Below are 24481 nucleotides of genomic sequence, written 5' to 3'. Positions count from 1 at the left end.
GTATTGTAAGTCCCGTTGAGGAAAGTGTAGCTTGTGTTAGTAGTCTGCGCCGTAAGATGTTTCAAAATGGATTTTAAAGAATCGGTAATTTTAATCAACCCAGCGTGGACAAATCTACCTGATCGTAGAAAATAAATTATTGTGTTGTTTCTTTCCTCGATAACTTGTGATACATGTTCGTTGAAGGTTGTACATAAACTGCTTTAAAGGTGTTAACCAGCAGAGGGAAGACAACGTAAAACGAAGATCGTGTAAACAAGCTTTTATTTTTCCAGATAACTGATAACACGGCCATAATCCAACGATGGCTAGGCAGATTTTAAATTACGACATGAGAAAGTCAGCGAAGATATAAAAGTTGCTGTCATGTATTTCTTCGCCAGGATCTGCGTTTCTGATCTGCGAAGTGTGCAGAAACATGCGACTGGCGAAATCATTGTTCTTGGCAAATTGGAAGTGTTTCGTATAACCTGGGTAGCTTAGTAACGTTGTGGAAAACACGTATATAACCGTTACAGGTGCAACGAAGGATCCCAGATGCACGTTGTGAGCTCCGCCTGCGTTCGTTACGACTCGGTCGAAGACGATTTGCTGAATCTTTATTTTTTATGAAAATGTGTATGTACAATTTAACCCGATCGATCCAAAACCGATCGTATATTAGTAGTTATAATGTAATTGTAGAAGTACATGTTTTGTATGTTTATAACAACGGAACATTAAATGAAAATGAAAATGCACATGCAGTTATGGAAAAGCATCAAAACGGACGGCTGGTTATGCAATAGAAACGGAAACGCTTGCTTGTTACGCATCATGCGGTCATGGAAAATCGGCCTTTTCCGCTCAACTCCTATGTACTGGTAGAGGTACAACAGTCACTACCAAACTAATATGATGCTATTAATTAGCTGATTTCATATTGGCCCAGCTATGTGTCCGAGATTAGCTGTATTGGCATGATCCCGAAGGTGTATTGGTTGTATTAAACTCGAACTGATAATTAATGTGGTATAGCTCCGAAAATAAAAGACTGAGGTTTATGCAATAGGATACATGGGCGCGAAATATACGTCATTCTTGTAAAGAAAACCCTCGATAGTCCACAATTATCTCCCATTCCTCCAAGGGGAAGATAGCAATAACATCACAGACTCTCGTGTCAAAGACGCAACATACTAGGCTGTAGACTTATCGTGTGATGATAACGTTATGACGTTATCCGCATGTTGTTAAACAGTTCTTATACCACATGTGAAAAAAAAACCTTTACCCAGTGTGTTAATATTATAAGTATAAATGTCAGTAATACTCTCAACTATATTTAGTACGCATGTAAAGAATTTACACATCTAATAACGAGAGTTTGTCCAATAGAAAACCTAAAACTATAAGATCTTATGTATTTGAAGTCGCAATGGTGAACAAGTAACATTAATCACGAATTGGTACAACATGTTAATGGAAGACGATATGTTTTAAGTAAATCTAGTAGACCATAATTGTTGGTTAAATTATACAATGAAAATTATATATAGTAATGTATCTGTTTAATGTAAAGAAAAGGAAGGAATACTGTTTAAAGGAATCTTTATCTGGCGGAAGTAAATCACCATTGACGAGTTTACACATGCAAAGTTTGAATTAAAATACAATGTCATAATTGTAATTTATATTTATACAACTATATTTGGACCACATCTTTTCCAAGATTAAAATACATTCTTCTTCACAATCATTTCTATCATTATCAACAATTTTACAGTATGATATACAATGCAAATATACAATGCAAAGATGTATAATAAATACACAGTCAACAACATGGGCAGATATTATATATGTCTTGTAAACAATATTTATAACTCTCTTACAGCTGATCTACAATGTAAAATATGTAAAGTCTACAGAAGGTTCATGAAATATATGAAACTAAATTAATATGTATGGAATTAAAGGTTTCTTGGTACTCCAGAGCGTTCAAGAGTATATAAGTGTTTTGAAGTTCTCACTTTGTTTTGCTACAATGATTAGAAAGAATGCTGCACTGAAGAATTAATATAATTGACAAAAATGTTGTTCTTTTCAATAATGCTGTATATGTCAGATATAAAACCAATCCTTTCATCAAGATAGTTCAACAATTTTTCGAAACATCTTAATTCCCTTATAACAATATCAGCTAAAGTTCACTTATTTTGTTTTGGTAAAAGTTTTGTTATATTTACATTCTTACGATTTTCCACTTTAGGAAATTATCTTTATAATTATCATGATAAACCCATTTAATTAAGAATTTTGGCGTAATAAAATAAGCTACTTAAGATTGTTACAATTAAGACCATTCGAGAAATCCGGTCAGATTAGATGAACTCATATGTCTAAAAATAAACGACTGTCGTTCGCTTCTTTTGTATGCAGCTGACGGTTCGTTATTGACGATGACTCTTGGCGTTGTACGCGTAACAGTGACGAATGGTATTTCGAAAAAAAATCCATTATGTTTTCGACGGATGATCGGACATAATGTAGATTTATATCGAACCAAACGTACAAGTTTGCGGATACTTCCTTTTTGACGTTAGTACGATCAAATAAATTTTCAACAATGCAGCATCCGCATTTCAGAGCTTCCTGGTATATAAATAAGTATATTGTTGATTGGCATGAGAGGAGCGGGAGATATTCATAAAATTCAACGTTTCAGAAAGCATGTTTATGAATGCGTACGTTTCATTGAGCGCGAAACCATTCTGGTGAAATAAGCAGAAGTTTAACTACTAAAGGACATAATAAACGGTCGATTAGACCATCTTGACCATCTACTCTCTGCTGGTATGGAATCCACGCGCATGTGCAGGGGGTGCTTCATCTCTTGAAGACACGCGCGTGTGTAGGCCATTATTGCGATCAAAAAACACTGTCTCATTTTGATACATTCTTATTGAATCTTCACCAGCCTCCTGCCAGCCAGTAACATATTCATCCCTTAATCGATCTGATTTTTCAGCACCAGCTCTCGAACCATTGCATGGCGTAAGATAATCGTCATCATCGTCTGCTCGATCATTCGGCCCATTATAAGGATACCCACTTGATGGATAAGGATAATCAGGCCTCGTAAAGCCATCCTCGGGCGTAACGTTCATATACGTAAGGTCCGTGGATGGAAGAAAAGGCTGATAACTGTGTGTGAGTCGACTCTCTCCCTTAGTACGTTTCTTCGGAAGTTCAACTGACATAACCGCCATTGCAGCCTCGCCAAGATTATTGTACTCACCGCCATCTGCTTGCTCGTCTTTGGTGAGTCGTCTGAAAACAATATTCAGTATTGATGCATTGTGTCTAAGTGAGCAATAGGTGTATACACATAAATACTCTCTGCGATTAAGATCCCTCTGAAGCACACCGTAAACTCAAAGTATGTCAAAAGCATCAGTTGGATTGAGATTGGTAATTGACAGTAATTGTATGTACAGCACTGTTACTGTGAATACACCAGAGCCCCATTTCAAAGGATAAATTTCGAGGCGTTACCCCGTTTGTTTTTGGCGTGAACTCCCCGTAACATCACGGATGTCATTGAGCACCCTTAGGAAGCGTAACGTTTATGACTAAGATTTCTTAGTGAAGTATATGGCAAGTGAAAAATGAAAAAAACCTGAAGGTTCATGGAGGCCCTTAACATTTTGCTTTCATGTCATTTGCATAAATTTACTTTTATACAAATTAACACGCGATTATTCGGGTACATCCATTCCTAAAAAATGACACAAATAATCCAAGAAAGCCGCCAAAATCTCGATTACCGTCAATTTATCCAAACAAATTTAACACAACAGACATAGAATAACATCAAAATACTTTACATGTTTTATTCATGAGTCGATGAACTTGACGGTACGTCCAAAACAACTTTTGGTTGAAGACGATGGCAAAGAGACGCTAAAAGCGCTTCAGCAAGCGGTCACATAAACGCCTATATCTGGCTGTGTTGTACCAATTGTTATGTGAATGTTTCATTCGCTTACCTGGGAGATTTTGCCGTGCTTGTCGGACCAACAATTTCCGCCGCTGTGCTGCAACCATGACGGTCACTAGCCATCAGCTCATCATTACTGACAGTGCCAAGGCTGGTAATAGGCGCGTAGAGAGAGTCTTCTCTGAAAACAGTATTGATAATGCTGTCAACTAGTAAGATGTTGTTGTAAGTATTTGTCGCAATCTTCTAACTGTCAATAAGCATTTAAGGTTGAAATAAGCTTGTCATGTCATCGAGCTATTGGTACTTTCTTTAAACTTTAATGACCCCATATAATAAATATATATATACTACATTTCAAAAAGCCCTTTCATATGATACAAAAATAATATGGGGCTACCAGACATCGACAAACGACATATTGGTACCTCGGATATGGTACACTATGTAAGAGAGTTCTGACTCAGACCAAACCAAAAAACAATGCATCTCAATGTGCAGATATGTATACATTCAGGCGTCAAAATGAAATGGTCTCAGGTGACATTGAATAAAGACGCAGCAAGAATCATTTCGCTTTAACCGCTCGATATGTTCCCTGATACAAATTTAAAGCATATCTGACCGGCTCTACCTTTTGCCTTTCCTGCGGCAGATGCACACGACGACAATTATACTGACAATTACTGTCACCGCTCCGCCACCGCCCGCTGCCATGGCAATGATTGGTAGCTCCGTTGGAGGTGTAGCTGATGTTGAAACGCATAAAACAAATAAAGGTAAAGGTATTGAACCATCATTTAAATGATAACTTATTATAATTAATATATAAATATATTCTATGAACTATTTAATTAATACTAATGAGATAATTTGTTTTATATCTTCAAGCAAGAAGAAGCAGGGATGCATAGTGCAATTTTGATTGATACAATAACAGCAACGCGATGTATTATTGTTGTACGTTGTCTAATGTTATCAGCATGAGAATCTGCTAATTACTCTCCTGATAACTAACTAGGATATATATGATTTATTCACCAATAATGCCTTACTGTGGTACGTTGTCTACTGTACTTGTCATGATAATCTGCTAATTACTCATTATATTCAACAATCCTATCTTTAATTTTCATGAACATTCTGTATTATCATTCTTTTTCGTTTGAATAGGTTGTTTTCATTTTAGAAGAAATATTTCCCTACCTGTACATATAGCACCTAATGACGCGTTCCATCCTGTAGGCAGACATTTGAGTTTGAAGGGAGACGCAGGCATGTACCCGTTTGCACACGTGACTAAGCATAGAGCGTCTGGTTGTTGGGGGCAACAATCCACCAGAGCGGATATAGACTCCTCCTCAATGACAGGACAGCGAGAGGCTGAACAATGAAGAAACGTACTAAATAACTATAGTATGCAACGTGAGCAATAAATTACACGAAACATAGATGCACATAGTTGTTAACAACGCGTTCACTGAAATAGTGATGACAGTATACATGAGCAACAGCAGTTAACACTTTTAAAACAAAATATGTCTCCGCTTGGAGAGACATATCGAGGCTGAGACTACTTTTGAGATCATGATAGTGACGAAAGGTACATGAATAATGTTATAAGTAATTGCTTTACGCTGGCAATTTGTGCTATTAATAATTTTGTTTTTCTAAAACTACTGTTCTTAAAGATATTTAAAGTACATTCGCAGAATAGCATGAGATACATTCAATCTGGTTTCACCTTTTTAGTAAACATGAAAAACTGATTTGTTTTGTCTTTATTTAAGGATGGCAAATATGGAGAAGAAAGGATTATTTCAAGAAAATCAAAACTAATAACACATCACAGAAGTGATGAAAAGCCACATACGACGCCTTGGGACAGTATTTATTGATTCAGGAAAATATTAAAATAAAATAAGCGTCATAAAAAAGTACATTTTACAAAACATGAACGAGTCCCCTTAAACTGATGTTCAAGGGCACATAAAAAGAATTGTACGGGGTCAATGAAAACGAGATAAGAGATGGGTCAAGAAAGATACGTAATGCACTATTACCCATAATAGTGACAACGTGCAAAAAAGTATCAGAGTGACATCTCCAAAACTGTCAGAGTAGTTCGCTCCACAAACTCCCATAAAGCCAAAAGAGTAAAAAACATATTCAAGGGCACATGACTCTAGGAAAAATAGCCGTGTGTCACGAATAATATGTCAGGCACTATCACGTACCAAATATCAGAGTGATACCTCTTAAACTGAGGGGACAGTTCGTTCTACTAACTCCCATAGAGCAAAAAGAATAAAAGTCATATTCAAGCGCACATACCTCTAGGACGATATAGCTGTGTGTCACGAGTAATATGCCAGGCACTATCACGTACCAAATATCAGAGTGATACCTCTTAAACTGTGGCGACAGTTCGTTCTACTAACTCGAATATAACGTGAAATAATCACATTCGCAACTGACCCTCAGACGAAATGGCCGTAGGTCATAGAATTAACATCAGGCACTGATATACATCATGGTTGTAACGTGTACCAAGTATCAGGGTAATAACTCTAAACTTTTGGGAGAGGTTCGCAATACAATATCTATATAAAAAACTACAAGCTCAGTAGCCAAAAGTTTAACATAAACCCCGTTTAATGGCACAGGATAAATACCAAAGACATAGAACACAAAAACAAAAAATCACAAACAAGAAACATGGAACAAAAGCACAAACCTTTCCAAACAGTCGACCGACAGAACAACCAACTAAACGGATATACCAAATATACCCCCTTTAAACTGTATTTGCATGTGTCTAATTATATGATCATGCACCCTGAACATTATTCTGTGTCATATATATTAATTAAATTGTATTTATTAATTAACTTGTATGACGTAGGAAAATGTTTTAAATTGTGTTTTTAAACGGTTTTCATCAAGTGACTGGACTTAAAATATTCAGACTAACAGAATAATTAATACATCATTGGTTTATAATCTTCTGAACAACTTACTCCTTTTACAATTTGTGTCATCCGTTTGCTCATCGCTGTCGTCACACGCGCACGTGCGTCCATTCGGACCGTCAGGCAGACATATATCGCTGCAACCGCCATTGCAATCGGCGCAGCTGGAATGAGGTGGTACTGTATCTGAAGATAGTATGTTAGTTATTAAAAGCGAGAAGATATTATACTTATAAAATTGATTTGTGTCTGAAACTGAAGTCAAATTTCAATTAACTTATTTCAAATTACTCATTTGCCACAAACAATTGTTTAGACGTTGACATTGGATATTTGCTTGTCATAATAAATCGAAGATTTATCAAAACAATTGTTTAAAGGAATTACCCAGTACTAATATTGTAATGTTTTTAAAACTGTTTCTGTTGAACGCTCGATTAAATTAACTCAACAAATGAAGCTTTTAAAATATGCTTAACGAGTGTTAAAAGTCAAATTCAAAATGATATTAATTTTTTACCCGAATGCGAAACGAAGAAGTTATTGAGAGACCCAAGCAAAGGATTCTCGAACACAACTTGTTGACCACTATCGTAGGCCGATGTCATTCGGAAGATCTTTCTGAAAAAAAAATAGTTTAGGGTAAAAAAAGGGTAAATGCAACATAGCCCGATTATGTGAAAAACTGTTTTGAAAATTTGGCTTTGTAAAAATAAGTATTTCTTTCAGTTCTAATCATTTATGAGGTATATAATGTAACGGTCCGCTGTAGGCGGCGAAAGTGCGTTCATAGTACGTATGCTTACTTGGTTGGTAATATTCAAATTAGCAAAGCCCGGGCTCTGTGTGAGTTGAGAATTTACTGTATATAATGACCAGCGGACGCTTCAGTGTCGAGGATGCTTTTCTCTGAAGAGATCTGTTGCGTCTTTGACGTCACACGTTACAATATATTGTAGGTACAGCTGGTAGTTATATGGTAAACCTTTAGCAAATGAATTTAGTTAAGATATAAACTATCGTTTTACACCTCAAGAGTGACTAAAAGATTTGCCTTCAGCATTATTTCTCACGCACACTAGATTGGTTGTGTCCACTTACCTTCCAGCTCGTGGTACGACATACACAAACTCTCCCGCCACATCCAACGCGATAGGGTGGAGACCTCTTGCCTGGTAAACCGTTTCTTGTGTACCGTCTTCCAGATGAGCCCTGCCAACCTTATCCCCAGTGTTTTCACACCAGTATAACCACTCACCTTAATTTAAACAGAGAAAATTTTTAATATAAGGATGTGTTCCTTTTCGTCTCTTCCGTTTATGGCGTATGAACTCCAAGGCAAAAATTGTTATTTTGTTAACAAATGATACAAACAAAAACAAACGTTTTTTAAGTTTCAATTTTATATCAAGAACTGAGGAAAAATATGATGCTTCAAACAAATTACTAATACAATCAAGAGTCAAAATAATAAAGTAAATAAAACATATCTATGTCATGAGGAGGGTATTTTGTTACGTACAAGCAATTTTGATTGGAAGAACCTCCGTACACACAAAATACATTTAAAGTATAACAATAACAGTCTAATGTTCAATGATAGCAGTGGTATGAGACACACAGACATTTAGGATGAGCATACCTGTCTCTGTATCAAAGACAATGTCTGTTATTTTTCCAGTAGAACGAATGACTACTCGACGTTTTGTACCGTCCATGCTTGCTCTGTAAACCTCCCATGATTTTACATTGTACGAATAGTGTTCCTCAATCCACGCCATTTTTCTAAAGTAAAACAAGTGTTACTTGAAGTTACAATGACCTAGACACATGGTAAATACACGCGGAACAAAAAAGGTAGTTCGATTAAATGACGTTTAATCTTTGAAGTACATGATGCAGGTATAAAGCAAAATTTCCAGAGACAATTCTTGTCCGTTAGTTTAGTATTTAAAGTTTCATTTAATAAAGAAACACAGTCCATTTACAACCTTTTTGCTTTCTTCTGTCGATATAACTAGGCAATGTTTCGCAAATATTAATATTATCCATACATGAAGATATTACTCAAGTCCAACATGCGTGCCGTTTTTTTCATACAACAACAACAACAACAACAACAGCAGCAGCAGCAACAACAACAACAATAGTAAGAACAACAGCATCCCACTAAGAACACCATACCCTTTTGACGAAAGAAGAGCAATAGACTTCATTTTGATGGAGCTGTCTGCTGACTTGTCAATAAGGTTGTGTGTTTTCCCATGCTTGTTCACTACGGATATTATGTTTCCCGTCAACACGTACACGTTCCCCGTTGAAGAATCAATGGCTAAGTACCCGTCATTTTCGACAACTGTGGAAAAAAGAATCGGGATTTGAAATTATCATTGAATTAGTATAGTTATTTGATCACAAACATTTAAATTTACAATCTACCATGCTAATGCTCTGGTAGTCACAGTCATGATTCTCATTAAAACAAACGTAAGAATACGTTTTAGTCAAATCAGTAATGCTCGTAACTGCCACTGCACCATATTCTCCCGCTGGAGAAGCTTCTCTTTGGAACTTTCGGGGGGATTGAATGTTGTTTAATGATTTTTGTAAATAGAGTTCTGCTGAAGTTAGTACCAGTGGGTGTTAACAACGTTGCACTTTTCATTTCTGCCAATGTACAGTTCCAATCAAACAGAATCTGCTTACTTTCAAAATGTATGTACATCAAACATCCCGAATCGACTTACCCTGTTTTGTCAACGCCTTTCCCTGGAGTTTGAACATTTGAGAAACAATTTTCTATATTTAATTCTCTTTAAAGGACACAAGCAAATACTTACGAACATCCAAATTCCTTTCCTCCGTGTCACCAATAGTCATTGTCCTCACCGTCTTTGAAACATCAGAATTGTCCACCCATGCTATTGTATTGGTGTTGCTGTCAAACGCAAGGGCTGCCGGAGTATTGTTCTCGTTGATCTCAAGAGCGACAACGTCAGAAAGGTGGGTTGCGTCATTATTTGCCTGGTAGAGTCTGCCATGAACTTGGTCAAGTATTATAAAAAAATCTGATTTCAATGTGCTTGTTATGCATTTTTTTCCGTAAGACAACGTGTATCCCAGCTTGCAAGCACACTCTTTGGTTGAATGGGGAAGGCAGAAGTGTTCGCATCCACCATTATTAACATCACACGGACCTGTAGGAGTAAATAATTATCATTCTGCATGCAATACAAAAATATTTTTAAAAAAATATGATTTATGGTGTTCAATAATGCAACGAACTTTTCGCAAACTACAATTCAAAGGGCTTTATATAATGGCAAGAACTACATGTTTTGTATGTTACCGTATAAATAGGTAAATAACCTGTCTCAGAAGGTTGTAAAGTGGTATCATACACATGCATATCATGGACGAAAGGGTGATAACTCTTTTTAAATGACAAGTAGATAATTGAGTTGTCGCCTTCATATAACACGTCGATATGGCGGTCCTCTTCTTCGGTGGAAGAAATTACAAACTTCTGAAAGAACACAACAAATGGAAAATGCAAAAATAGCATAGTGCTAACTTTACTCAACATGTGATTTGAATGTTTGGATCACATTGCTTTGAGAAGATATGATATTGGTGGCTAATGGTTGCCAGTTACCATATACAGTATTACGGTCGAGTTATGGTCTTCCTTTAAATTGAAGGAACACCCAGTGAATACCATATTGTAGTGCCCTTTGTCCTTAATGTACATGTACTTTAACTTTGCTTACCTCGTTGACATTTTAATTCAATTCATGATATTTTATCCTTTGAATTATTCCCCTATATTTCATTCGATTCTTTCGAATTATTTTATTAAATTAAGGAATAATTTATGATATAAATTATTGATGATGTTTGAACTTGAATAAACATGTTAAATGTTATTATTTGCTATTTCAATACTCCACGGACGACCTAAGGTTTTGAGACATTTTGACTATTAAATTAAATATGTTTCCAGGGTCCATGTTATTTCAGCATTCAGCATTCGGAGTACTCTGCTGAAGTATTTGTTAAGCAAGATTCCTATTGACATTATTTGGACGTATAAAAGTTCATGTCAATTAGTTACCCTACATGAGTGACGTTTGCGCGCTACATTCTTCTTTTTGAGCAAACGTGAGGTTACCTCATACGACAAAAGCTCTAAGCCCCTGCACGTTACTATGTTAACGCAAATATCTGTATCGAAAGACATGCAGATTTATTCGCAATGAGAATGCTTTTTAAAATAAGGAATATATACAACGTTACGAAATAAAACTATTGATACTAGAATAATCATCTCTGATATTTATATCTTTCATTTCAAAACCAATCTTAAATATATAAAAAATATTATAAAAATAATACCTTGTAAGTAGTAACCGCATGCCTTCTTTTGTTTCCAGCCGATTCCTTAAATGAGATCTTTTGTTTATCACCCAGTGTCAGAAATCCAATAAAACCGCCATTATCGTTCCAAACTAATCTGTAATGTTCAATTTGATCTCTACATAATTAACCCCAAATCATTCAACTCTCCAAATGTTTCACAGGGATAGTAAGAATACATCGAATGTATATGTTATGCTTGATTCTTATTCATATGTAATTCTTGTTTTGTCGATGATATCTTCGTAGTAGTTTTGATATAAAATCAAAATGTTATATATATATATAGTTGCTAAAATGTTCGCGCCTGTAATTCAAAATATTTAAATAAAGAAATATTACATATCAAACTACTATCGCACACACACACACGCACGCACGCACGCACGCACGCACACACGCACGCATTTTCGGAAGTTTACCTTTCTTGCAGCCGGTCGTATTCAAGATCAGTTGGCATTTGTAAATTGCTAGCTTTAACTTGACTGACGACCTCATTTGCTACATCGTATAAGTTTAATGAGTATTGCCCAGTAGTCCCTCTCGTAACGAAATAAATGTTCCTGGAAATTAGAATACAATATTTGTCGGTCCTATACTTTATAAATAAAACACAAAATAGAAAACGACCTAGTATTCGTGTGAGAAATTAATCTTAGAAATAAACAGCAAATAAAAAGAGCAAAACAGTCGCCGCTGTAGGGAGTAGAATCCGTGTTAAATTCTGGTGGTCACTCTTGAGTGGCAATCCAGACACTCGACGTTTATTATCGGTAGAAGGGACTGATATTTCTCGTATATGTTAAAATATATATTCAACAATGATCATTATATAAGCCATTGTACAAACACGTAACTTAATTGTAGACAATTATTTTGTTTTGCTCGTTTTTGTTCATTCTGAAAAAACTGCTGATACTTATCGAAATTATAATTAAAATATAACCTACAATACTACAAGCTAACAGTCCAGTAGCCAAATATCTTTAGGCACAATGCCTAACATTCATTTAACGAGCGAGACACAACGTAGGGAAGAGCATTGATGGACCGCACACGAATCAAAATACCTGTACCTTCGAACGAGCGAGACACAGCGTACGGAACAGCATTGATCGACCGCACACGAATAAAAATACCTGTACCTTTGAACGAGCGAGACACCGCGTACGGAACAGCATTGATCGACCGCACACGAATCAATATACCTCTACCTTCGAACGGTCAGCGAAACCTTGTGTAACCAACCTCATACTTTTCCCAACATTTATCAATATGTAAGAATATAAGATATAAGGCGTATTGCCTATTAGCCCGTACGTTTATAGTTAATATATAAAAAATACTAACCTTTTATGAGGGTCAACAGCTAGATTTGTAATTATCCGATCACTTGAAAGGGTCTTCAATGTAACGGCCGCGCTACTTTCGTAAGGCAGTATCGAATGTAATGTGCCGGAACTACTTTCAATCCAATACAAGCGGTGTGATATCCAGTCAAAGTCCATATCTGGAAACAAAGTATTGTATATGTATGTTAGAAGGGTATTATTAAATGGAATCAACGAATTCAAAATGTTATTGTCGTTAAAATATCGTCTTATAAAAATAACAGAGGTTGTATTCCCAATGAGCTCACACCGCCCTTTCGTAATCATTAAGATTTTATTTCACGTTTTCTAACTATTACTTATATTCACATATCCTGCATACTACCAATATATTGTATGAGCTGACATCCTAATATCAAATACTTATTACCTGTTACCGTTCTTGATTCGTCAGTCGAGTGAACGATGCGAAAATCATTGTGGAATGGGGTTTGCTCGAAAATATGTGTACCGTTCGAGAAGAATATTTTTCTTCCCGTCATATCAAGAGAAAATCTGAATACAAGTATGCATCTAAATCATTCTTATAAAAGATATACTAAATTCGAAAGTCTAAGCTAAAAGGAGCTATATTTGCAATACAATATGTCAGTTCACAAACGTTTAAGATAACATTGTCAGCCGTTATATAAACCAAGAGAGGATCTAAAATACATGTATGCATCTAAATCATTCTCATAAAAGCTTTATTTGCAATACAATGTGTCGTTTCTCAAACGTTTAACGCTATCATTGTCAGCCGTTATAACTGCTTTATATAACGACAGACAAACTGGACATACAATGTGAAATGCGTATTGTTTACAACGACTACCTTTTACTTTCACTCAGTTTTATCTTCAATTTAGTCGGTACACTGTACTCCTAAAGGTATCCGATATACAGAAGTGCGATGTTTTATGCCTGGTAACCCTCTACTATTTTCGTATCATTTGTTTGGGCTGCATGTGTAGGGAAAGACCATGTACAAATGTACAACAAACATATTACAAACAAGCTTTTTGGCTTTGAAATATTGCAAAATCGAACACTTCACATCCAGTTTCAGTTGAAATATAGAACAAAAATTTAACTGCGATGACTTGGTTTATGGTGAATTTTCTGTCGATGATTTTGCCTATTAGTAAAAAGCAAGCAATAACCTTTCAAATGGTATCAACATTATATCGGTTCACCAGGCATCAATGTGACACAATTGTCCAGTGTCACCTTATGTTTAAAACAAGTCCTTAAAGTTCTTCATTGTATTTACAAGTCATCAAATATCTGTGGAATAACTACGAATCTCTAGCTCGAGATAAAAAAACAATACTACTTCCTAGCTTAGAAGCAAGAACCAGACTCTCGGAGCTACGGGCGATCGGCGCTCACCTCAATATTTAAACTACGTCTTATCCACGTGATCTCACCTAGCTACCCTCGTTGCCTAGGTAATTCCCTAAGATTATGATCACGTGCATACGCAAGACCGCATTGTGTTACAATCAACATTTAACATTGCAGCCAATGACAAGATAACTTATTATGGCTCCGCTAATAAAGTTCTTTCAATAAGTATTTCCCCACCAATAACCTGGTAATATTTCCGTGCGAATCCTTGACAACACTGCAGTTGTAAGAGGAAGATGTGTTGTGAACGTTGAAAGCGTTGATGGCGATAGCGCAAATAGAGTGAGAGTTAGTAAACAGCATGTGCCTCTCGACGTTATATCCCCTGTCTGCAAAAAAGGTTAAGCGCATACTTTCCTTAAACATATCTTATGCATTTAAGTACCGTTCTAACCATGACACGAACAAACGCTTAATAATTTGAATCCACATGATATACAGATATACCACGATAACTGAAAGAAATGTAAAACAGTAACATAAAATATCGTATATAACATTTCTACATTTAAAAAAAAACATATTTAAATAGTAGTTGAATGAACTTGATGAATTCCAAAATACACTCACAGAACTGTTAAAACGAAATGTCTGTATGATTCTGCCTGATGATTGAAACCAAATGTGTATGTTACACTGTCAAGTCAAGGCAATATGTGTTTATTGTAGGATTTCATGTTTTTTTTAAGTATTGATTGGCCAATATTTATCCAAAAATTGACCAATCAAATCATTGAAATGCAAAAACTAACCTAAGGATAACGTAAGGACAACTTAAGAAAGTCTTATGCAATTGGCTGATGAGAGCGTACCTGAACATAGTTTTCCCCGGATATTGTCAAGCTGGTATCCATCTAAACATAGACATGCATGGTGTCCAACATCATCTTCGTGTGTACAAATTTGGCTACAATTAATAAATGAGCTTTCGCAACTTCCACCCGATTCATCACGGGGCTGGGATGCTTTGTCATACACCGACAAGTGGAACCATCGTTTGTCGTATTTCCTGAAAGACTGTTTGTCCGTGTTTTCTATCTGGATGTATCCAGTAAAGTTTAAACTTGGATCTTTTGTGTAGGCTGTATAGAAGACAAACCCCTGTGAAAAAGAACGTAATAAAAAGGAACTGGAAAAAATTTATTTCACAAATGACGTCGCTATTATGAAATAAAGTCATAATATAGTTTTGATAAGACCGCTGTTCTGACAAAACGAACGTTATTTCCTTTCCGATATATTGACGGAAACGTGCGAACTTTCACGATCTAATGCGGAAAAATAAACCACAAGTATCGGATTGAAAAACAAAATATTTGAGAAAACACTTTATAAGAATCAATTTCTGATGTATAAGGATGGACGATTTACATTTAAGTACAATTTCATTCATGTGTTTTCTCCTTTTGATTTGAATCGTCTTCAAGAGAAAACTCAAAACGTGTATCTTCAGTTTATGATTGACATTTTTTATGCATAATAATTCTGTTTTATCTTGATTTTGTGTATATTTAGAAGTAAGTATCATGTTATTTTCTGTAATTATTATGTCTATGATCAATTCCGAATCGTATTTAACGCGCTAGGTAAACTCCCTTGTGGTTGTGAATCGTAACCATTGAATAATAATTTAATAAAACCATCATCTATCGTTAGTTGAAGTGGGAAAGTGTCCGCCTCATAATATGTCGGGCCCGTTGGCTTCTGTGTATCGGCTTTCACCATTTTTAGACTTGTATGTTTTATTCATATTCCAGTTTATACAGCGATTATATGACGATTTGTTCGGACATACGTAATGCAGTAGTTTTACATCGTTCCTTATTATCATTATCAATTTAATAGAGTCCTTATTAAACGACAACTCGTGCTATGTCCTGTATATAATACAACGTATAGGTCTCAATATAATTAAATGATACTCTTTATCATAATTTAACCTCACCTTGAAAATATCTAGACCAAAGAAGCGAAGTGAATTAACCGAAATTAATATATTCCTCCCAGTGCCGTCAAGGTTACAAAACTCGATGGTCCCCCTGTCCTCATCCGTCCAGAAGAGTTTGTCACCATTATCATGCTGGTGGATGGCAAGTGCCCGTGGGGTTATAAGGCTCTGCCAAATAATTACTCTCCTTTTATTTCCGGTCAAATCTGACCTCTCAATTTTTGGCCGCTTACCGGCGTCGGCCCAAAACAGATAGCTGAAAAGGAGTAAATACATACCATGTATTTTTCAACGCATTCAATTGCATAGCTGTGCTTCATCCGTCCAGAACGGATCATGAAACCATTATCCATAAACTGTCTGCCTGGTCAACATATCGTTGATATATGTAACTTATAAGAAGATACAGTTCCTGACAGACAATCCGCGTACCAGCAGACAAGCTTCGTTAAAATGCAAGAAACCAAAGGACCACAACAAATAAGCGTGAACAATGTCTGATCGCCATTGGCAAACGTCACCCACAATAAGATAACTTAAAATAACATTTAGTTAATACAAATTTATTTTAGCTCAATTGAAAAGACAGCTGAAGGCTGATATAAATCCCCCTCGAGTTCTTTTTCCGGGTATACCAGTACTTATAGCCCTTTTTAGAGGCAATCACAAAGTACCCTTTGTGGGGATCTAACTCTCAACCTGTTGAGTGAGAGGCGGACACCTTAACCACTAGACTATTTCACCAATGGGCTTTAACACGTGACGGGTGAGTCTGCGGTCAACTAAGATTTGAACATCACAACATATGCTACTGATGTTGTTTGCATTTATTACCATTTACACAATGGTTTAATTAATTACATTAGTTCGTTTAAATTAGAAATAGTCAGCTCCATAGTTATGGCGAAATTATAATACCAAATGTTTTTAATGCATAAAAACTTGTGTATTTTCAGACTCACTAGGCATGTGGGTGGACAACAATCCCTGTCGGAGTGTCGAGCTGTTGGTCAACGACAACTTTCATCCTGGTATCGAGTCCGTTGTGTCTAGAAATGTTTTTAGGGAGCGGCTTCATAGCTATCCAGCCGTATCCGCCGTCTGCCCAGTATACGTTACGCGCACGCCAGTCTATCGTCACTTGGCCTACTCCTACAAAATAAATCCGTACAGTGACACATTGCAAGAGGTTGAAAAACAAAAGAAAGGCATTTCAGTTTATTAGCAGAGGGGTATGGAATTTGTTATAGAAAGGTCTTAAACGTGCTTAACATTCTTGTAATAGAGCCCATAGTTTGATCATAAATATTAGCACATGTTCGATTTATGTAACTACTGTATGTATGTATTTAGTTGTTTTCGATGTTGCTGCTGGTTTTTGTTGTTTTTGTTGTTGACATGATATGGGCTATTTGTTTAAATCCAATATAAGGTACAATATTATTAATATATTAGCTTGAGTAGTAGGTGATATCTTATACAAAAACTACTTAAATCACCTCATTTTGTACATTGTACCTTTTGATGTTCCAACGTAGAAGACTGTTCCAAAATTACTATTGGGGTCAAATATCCCCAGAAACTTGTTGCCTGGATCACTTACAACCACTTGTTTAGCATGAGTATCTACTGCTAGACCATACCCGTTGGCCAACTTATCCCATTGTAATATGCCATATTTCTGAAAAAGGCATGAGCTCATATTTGTTTTGACAAAAGTGTGTCCGGTAAGCGCAGTGGTTGGGGAAATATCTTTTAACCAAGGCATTCTTAATTCGATTTCCGGTGTGGTTAGTCACCAAGCCGGATATGTGTGTTTACTGCTAATAATATTTGTACGTTATATAATCGGTCATAATTGCACAAACACTTGAAGCACTCTCGCAACAATTTAAGGCCTGTAGCAATCTCACACTCATCCATCCACTCTGCCGTTCAACCGTATATCATAAAGTAAAAAACAACCACATCCGATAATAAGTTTTTATTAGTTGTCAAATGTTATAGTTGCTTAAGCAAGGGCAAAGGAGACTCTCAGACTTTAACCAGAAGCAGACTGCCATAAACTCGGTCAACAAACCCTCACATTGAAAGCCAATAACAGCATGTACGTTTTTAGCTTCTTTGAAAAAAATTCTCAAAAGCTTGAGCTGGGAGAAAACTGACTGATTTCAAGCTGCAGAAGCGTATACTTCAAAACGACCCCAAAAAGTACAGTTGACCATTCAGAAAGCGTTCCTACTTCTCTTTCATAGTTTAATGTGATCATGTGATACTTTTATCCTAACATGACAATAATAAGATAATTTTATTGGCTATCGCCACAAAAAGGGGGCTTGTCAATCAAGAGACTTGATTTAGCTAGGCCAACTCCTTTTGACAGAATGTTAGTAAACAGGAAAATTAAACTTTTTTTTCTGGACAGCACTTAATTCAGACATTAGCAGATGATCTGGATCGATGTCGTTTTTATCGTCGATAGTACCAAGTACAATGTGAGTTAAGCAAAACACCGGACCTTTGATAATAATCATTCAAATTTTGGGGCCATCTAAAACAGATGCTAAGGCGATTGTCACTACCATCTTTTCTCAGAATGTCCAATGGACACCTGACGTTAACTGTAATGAAGCTCTTATAAACAAAAACGCTATGGCATTTCGGCCACTTAGTAGCTAGATATAAATTGACACCCAGGCATAAATAAATTAATTATATGGGCGAAGCGAAAGGTCATGCTGTTACACAATACATATTGCAAATGTAGGTTGTCCGTATTCCACTCCAGTGCTATACGGCCATATTCCACTGTGCTGACGTCAACTCATAACAAGTACCATTGCATGTTAAAACAACGTCATAAAATAAAAAAGTGCGTCATTAAAATAAATTTCAATATGGAATCATGTGTCTATAAAATAATTTAAACCAGTAATGCATATAATTAAAGGGGGCTTTTTTATCTGAAAAAAAACCCAAACAAACTCGAGTCAAATACAACCTAAATGATTAAAACGCAGTCGTATTGTCCCTTGTAATGTCCATAGTAGTATGATTTTAACAAAGGTAAAGGCAATTCCTACTTACTAATGATATATCAGAATCTGAGACCCAATATTGTGTCTGATTTGTGTAGTAGATGGTGTCATTGTTGTCAGTCCATAATATACTTCCCTCTTGGAAAACTAGACATGAAAAGAGGAATGTACATTGGTTGATGAATTCTCATTTATGTATGAGTTTGAACGACACGTATTTCCATTACTGATAAAACACAAATATTGTAATAAAATATTGTTCATGAACGTAACATTGAAGGACAATTATTCTAAATTATTCTCTTTTTAACTTATATAAATGATATTGACTTGATCAAGGTCATTTTCTTAAACATTGACTTACATGCTGAGGACTCAATCTTTTATGTGTCAGGTTTTAATGTTCGAGAAATAGAAACATATTCTGCAACTAAGAAAGTTTACAACTATGGTTCAAAAGAAATAATATGGCAGAAAATATCATAAAAACGAATAGATGCTTGTTAGAAACAATCAACTGACACAATTATCATATTTTCAATTTTCAAGTAAACGATAGTGTGGTTGAAAATGATATAAAGGAATTCACAAATAAACCAAGTATGCACAATACTTTATACGAATATTAATGTCTTGAAAGACTGACACCTTTCTGAACAACAGACATGGACAACTATTACGACTCATTTGTCCTAACAGATTATGGTAACTGCTGTATAGTCTTGGCAAAAGATACTGGATCTAGCTTGAATATCAATTCAATATAGAGCCGCCAGAATCTTGTAACAGTGGCCTATTGAAACTCTGTCTATGCCACTTTTTAACAATCTGGGATGGTTTACTATTGAAAACCGCTGTAATTATAATCATACATTTCGAAATTTTTTATTTCTATTTCCGTGTGTATATTTAATCTGAAATCTTCAACGCGAGGTTCTTTGTACCAAAAGACAAAATACAATCCACACGCTGACCATTTTTGTCCAATACGTACAACAGTTGACAGAAGACATGCTGTTTCTTTGACCACATTTTAATATATGTTAAATAATATCATTTACATTTACAAGCATTGGAAAATGGATTAGTTTTCGTACTATAATTAAAACATAATTAGGATATTCGTTGAATTCCAAAATGTTATGTACTTTTATTTTTATATGTGTTTGGAAATCAAGACACTATAGCCATTGTCATATAAATGATCTTCTTATTAACGAGTGCTTTTTAAGATTATACGATGATTAATTTTATTTTCTTGTCTGATGTGGGTGTATTTCTTAGTAAGTAATTTGTGTTACAAACTAAATTGTTTGCAAATATGCCGATTGATATTGTTATATTTTACTTGCGTAATACACAAAGCTATATACTGGTTATATAGATCCGAAAAGTAAGTATTGCATATATGATACAACATTATATATCACTTTCGTGGTCATTTAATACAAAATTTATGAAGCGCGTTTACTGAAATTGGAAAAACCTCGTTTAGGCTCGTTAATAGTCACAAACTCTAATTGTTTTGATTTACGAATAAAGAAATTAATAACTGATTGCACTAAGCCTCTTGAACAATTCTTATGAATCTTTTGACTTATAGAGAAACAAGTCAACCAAAAGTAGAACTTTTCAAAAGTATGCTCAAGCATCCAGAAGAGCATAATAATGTGCGTAAACTACTTTGGCTGATTTTCATAATTTTCAGATATATTTTTAATTTGATTACATGGATTTTTAAAGGGGAATCAAGTTGATGCCAAAAATTGTTTTTTTTTTTTTTTAATTTTAAATCATTGCTTTTTTGTTTTGATTCTAAAAGTCAATTGACTTTAACAAAATAATGGATTCAAATCAAAAGTATAATAAATTCCGTACGAAATGACCACGCAGGTAATATGTTCTATCTCACAAGACAGGCGAGCGCAAAATGGTACACACTTAAGCTATATTTGCTTAATTGTAATACCAATATTATGTATAATTATACTTTGCCCTAAAATGTTTGTGTACTGTCGAACACTACATAAATGTAATAAAAATGACTCTGTTCCAATTGCAGTAATGGAATGGTACATAACCAACATCTTACCACTTGCTCCAGTATGAGTAGATACGCTTAGGATGAACAAAACCACGACGAACTTCAAAATGCTCATCATGTATGGTTTGAAACCAAAATATAACGAGTTCTGTAAAATAAAAAAGAAACACATGCTCATCAAACATATACAAACAACCAATGAAACTATCTATATTAATTTACCTAAAAATTTCTGCATCCATGAGCAAGTATTAATTTTAATTTATTAAAACATTAACCAATGATGATCTACATCACTTGAATTGATTTTCGCTGGTGTTAAACAGTGTTACACATAACTTTATATTCAGCTTGTTATAAGGTGTATGCAACTAGGAAGTAAAGTTCATGACAATGAGCAGTTACTTTAATAAAAGCATTATTACCTGTCTTGCATCAAAAAACGTTTGTCATGGATTTCATATTTAATACATTTCAGTAAAAAATATATTTAAGATGTAAAATTTATTAGAGTTCATAATTTTTCAGCATATGCAGAAAACGAATGCATTAAGAATGGTGAAATTGAAAGTTCATTTATCATTATTATTACAGGGAATGTCATATAGATAGTTTCCGATTGCAAAAATGTTTAATTAGTATGCCCGATGACCAAATATTGATTTGTATCATATGAAAGGGTTATTCTTGCTATGTCTTCAATGTAAAACAATTTACCAAACATACATTTTGAATAAGGTTTTTGCAGTTTGCATTTCTTTGTACATTTTGGATGCCCTTTCTAAACTCACTAAACACTTTCAAATCGTACAAATATGATATGGAATCACAAAGCATCAGCAATTGACATATTTGAGCACAGAATGCATAAACTGTAGTTTACCCAGTTTAAATAATTTCCTTTAAGTGATATATCCACTTGAAGTGGCCTTGTTATAGTTGTGTTGCTTATATCGAATATGGAATGAAAATCAAGAGTAATGAATGCCACACTCTGTCAAACTTGAGAAGAAGAAAATAGTGTAATACGCGTTCATATCCCCGATAATGACATCAACCCCGCAATTCATTCCTTATATTTACACCAATAGTTCATTATTTCATTCAAGAATTGTTAAAAAAATACTTCATTTCATTTAAGAAAACCTTTCAGTAATCCGTTCTTACCCATTCTGTAAATAGAACGACCCGACTATAACCGGAAACATTTTTTTCAAATGACGTCATAATAACGCGGGAAAAGATCAACCACTTGAAATCACTTTAAAACGTAAAATTGAAACACTTCTGGTATCAATATATTTAAAATATAATAAACTAACACTTTTAAAAATGTTGATCTATATTTTACGGGACCTGCAGACACAATACAACCAATAACAAGATCAATAGCTTTCATGTATATTGTTATGCAATGAATTACGATCCGAACATATCCGAAGATGTTGCGTTCATCGATTGATGAACGCAATTGCCGAAAGGCAGTTCATTTAAGGAATGGAAGTTGAGGTGTAAATATTATATAATATTTTATTTCTGCAGTTTTAGGATGTATATCATAAACACTAGTTTCACATTCTATTAAAATATCATTGAACTATTTAATATATTCTTTTAATTCGTACATATAATACATGCATGTTTAATTTATTGAATGCATTCAACATGAGGTTCGACAATTCCACGAACTTTTGAACTTCAGAAAAGAAGTTCAGTCGAGCTAAACAGTAATTTGGAGCAAACACTCACGTAAGATTGAAATAAAAAGTTCAATTAATTTAGGCTCTCAAGTTTTTAAACGTATATTAAGGTATAATAAATTTAGATGACAAAACTGATCAAAAATGTTTAAAATGTTTAAGGAGATAATTTTTTAAACTGATTCAGACACCGCGAAATTTAATGGTAATGAATGTTGCTAATGGAAAATATTTACGAATTCGCGGTTAGGCTCTTGCTCGTCATGCATTTTCCATACCTACCAATAATTTTCCTTAAAGCTCATAAAACTCCGTTATTAAAAGTTTACGCTTCTCAAAAAGAGCCCACTAGCTACTGCACTCTGATACTGGAGATATTTAATTGTGTGTTTTAGATGTATGTAAATCTTCCGGGTCTCAAGTGTAGGTTTATTAGCAGCCTTTTTACATTTGTATTGCATTTCTTTTTAAAGTTTCAAGAGGCACTCTTACTCCCATATAAGATTTACCACAATTATTAATATTGTTTTAATAGTCCTTAAAGGATGAATAAATATCGAAAACAATGATTCTTATGAAGGATACCGAATTTAATTTGATAGAAATGTGCATAAAACACGCTATTTCTACCTTAGGAGACTAAAGTAGATCACAGTAAATGTTTTAGCATTCACCAATCATTTAATATTTTTGCACTTTCTGCTGTTAAAACACTGTTACAATCTTGTTTTCAGTAATTCATATTTTCCTTAAATGCATTATTTAGTAAGTAGTTAAAGCTTTATCACTCAAATTTTATATTTGTTATAAATGTGTATGTATTGATTTTGAAAGGTCATTCAATTTTTCTTCAGATAAAAGCACAATAGATGCGTCAAGTTAGCCGGACAGCCAGAACAGTTTTACGGCCGGAGCAAACATTAAATCATGCTTGATCTTTTTTTTCTGGCCGAAGTTAAACAATTTCCGGCCAGATATTGTTTTTGGTCGGAACTATATATTTATTACTCGGTCGAGAACGTTTCCTTGCTTATCTAGTTTAATTGGTTCTGAGTACGACACGCATGCATACCACCCCAAAAGATCACTCAACTGAGAAAACTCGTTAATTTATTTAGAAAACGTTAGTAGAGTACAAATTAGTATGTTTTGTAGGGAACATGCCCACCTACCATCCAATATAGGTCGCCATTCGTTTTCTCGTTTTAAGCACCTGAAAAAATGGCCCCAATCGCCACAAGATCAATTTACTGGCTGGGTCTTGTACACACATAGTAGGTGTTGTAGGGGACACGCCTATCTACCGCTCATTTAGGTGAATATTCTGGAAACACACTCGTTAGCACGTTTAAAGCACTCCAAAAAATGTCCCAAAATCGACACAAAACCCGTGTTCCGACTAAGTCTGGTACTCACTAGAGTGAAACAGACGGCGTACTACCTAGTTGGTGTTGTAGGAGCACGCCCACCTTCCACCGCATATAGGTCACCACTTTTTGGAAAATGAGTTAACGAGTTTAAAGTTCCGGCATATCGACGGGCCTGAAATAAAAACAAAACCCTTTTCGGCTTAGCCTGAAACTCATTGAATGAATTAGGCG

General features: G+C 35.1%; 1 protein-coding gene across 1 annotated transcript; it reads right to left on the bottom strand.

The window, feature by feature from the left end:
- Nucleotides 1–1370: 1370 nt before the first annotated feature.
- On the bottom strand, nt 1371–23252 carry LOC128218775 (low-density lipoprotein receptor-related protein 4-like). The gene is made up of 23 exons (XM_052926466.1): nt 23163–23252; nt 21229–21328; nt 19186–19283; nt 17617–17779; nt 17061–17250; nt 16096–16354; nt 14963–15251; nt 14335–14479; nt 13132–13256; nt 12721–12880; nt 11793–11933; nt 11350–11467; nt 10324–10480; nt 9795–10151; nt 9139–9310; nt 8597–8739; nt 8056–8212; nt 7475–7575; nt 7003–7140; nt 5189–5365; nt 4617–4731; nt 4032–4163; nt 1371–3312 (listed from the first exon to the last, which is right to left on the bottom strand). The coding sequence occupies exons 2-23, from the start codon at nt 21296–21298 to the stop codon at nt 2823–2825; spliced, it is 3897 nt and encodes a 1298-aa protein (XP_052782426.1). The 5' UTR covers nt 21299–21328; nt 23163–23252; the 3' UTR covers nt 1371–2822.
- Between the last annotated feature and the right edge of the window lie 1229 nt (nt 23253–24481).

This window comes from Mya arenaria, chromosome 15 (assembly GCF_026914265.1).
Source record: "Mya arenaria isolate MELC-2E11 chromosome 15, ASM2691426v1".
Lineage (NCBI taxonomy): Eukaryota > Metazoa > Mollusca > Bivalvia > Myida > Myidae > Mya > Mya arenaria.
This window is presented reverse-complemented; position numbering and strand designations above follow the sequence as displayed.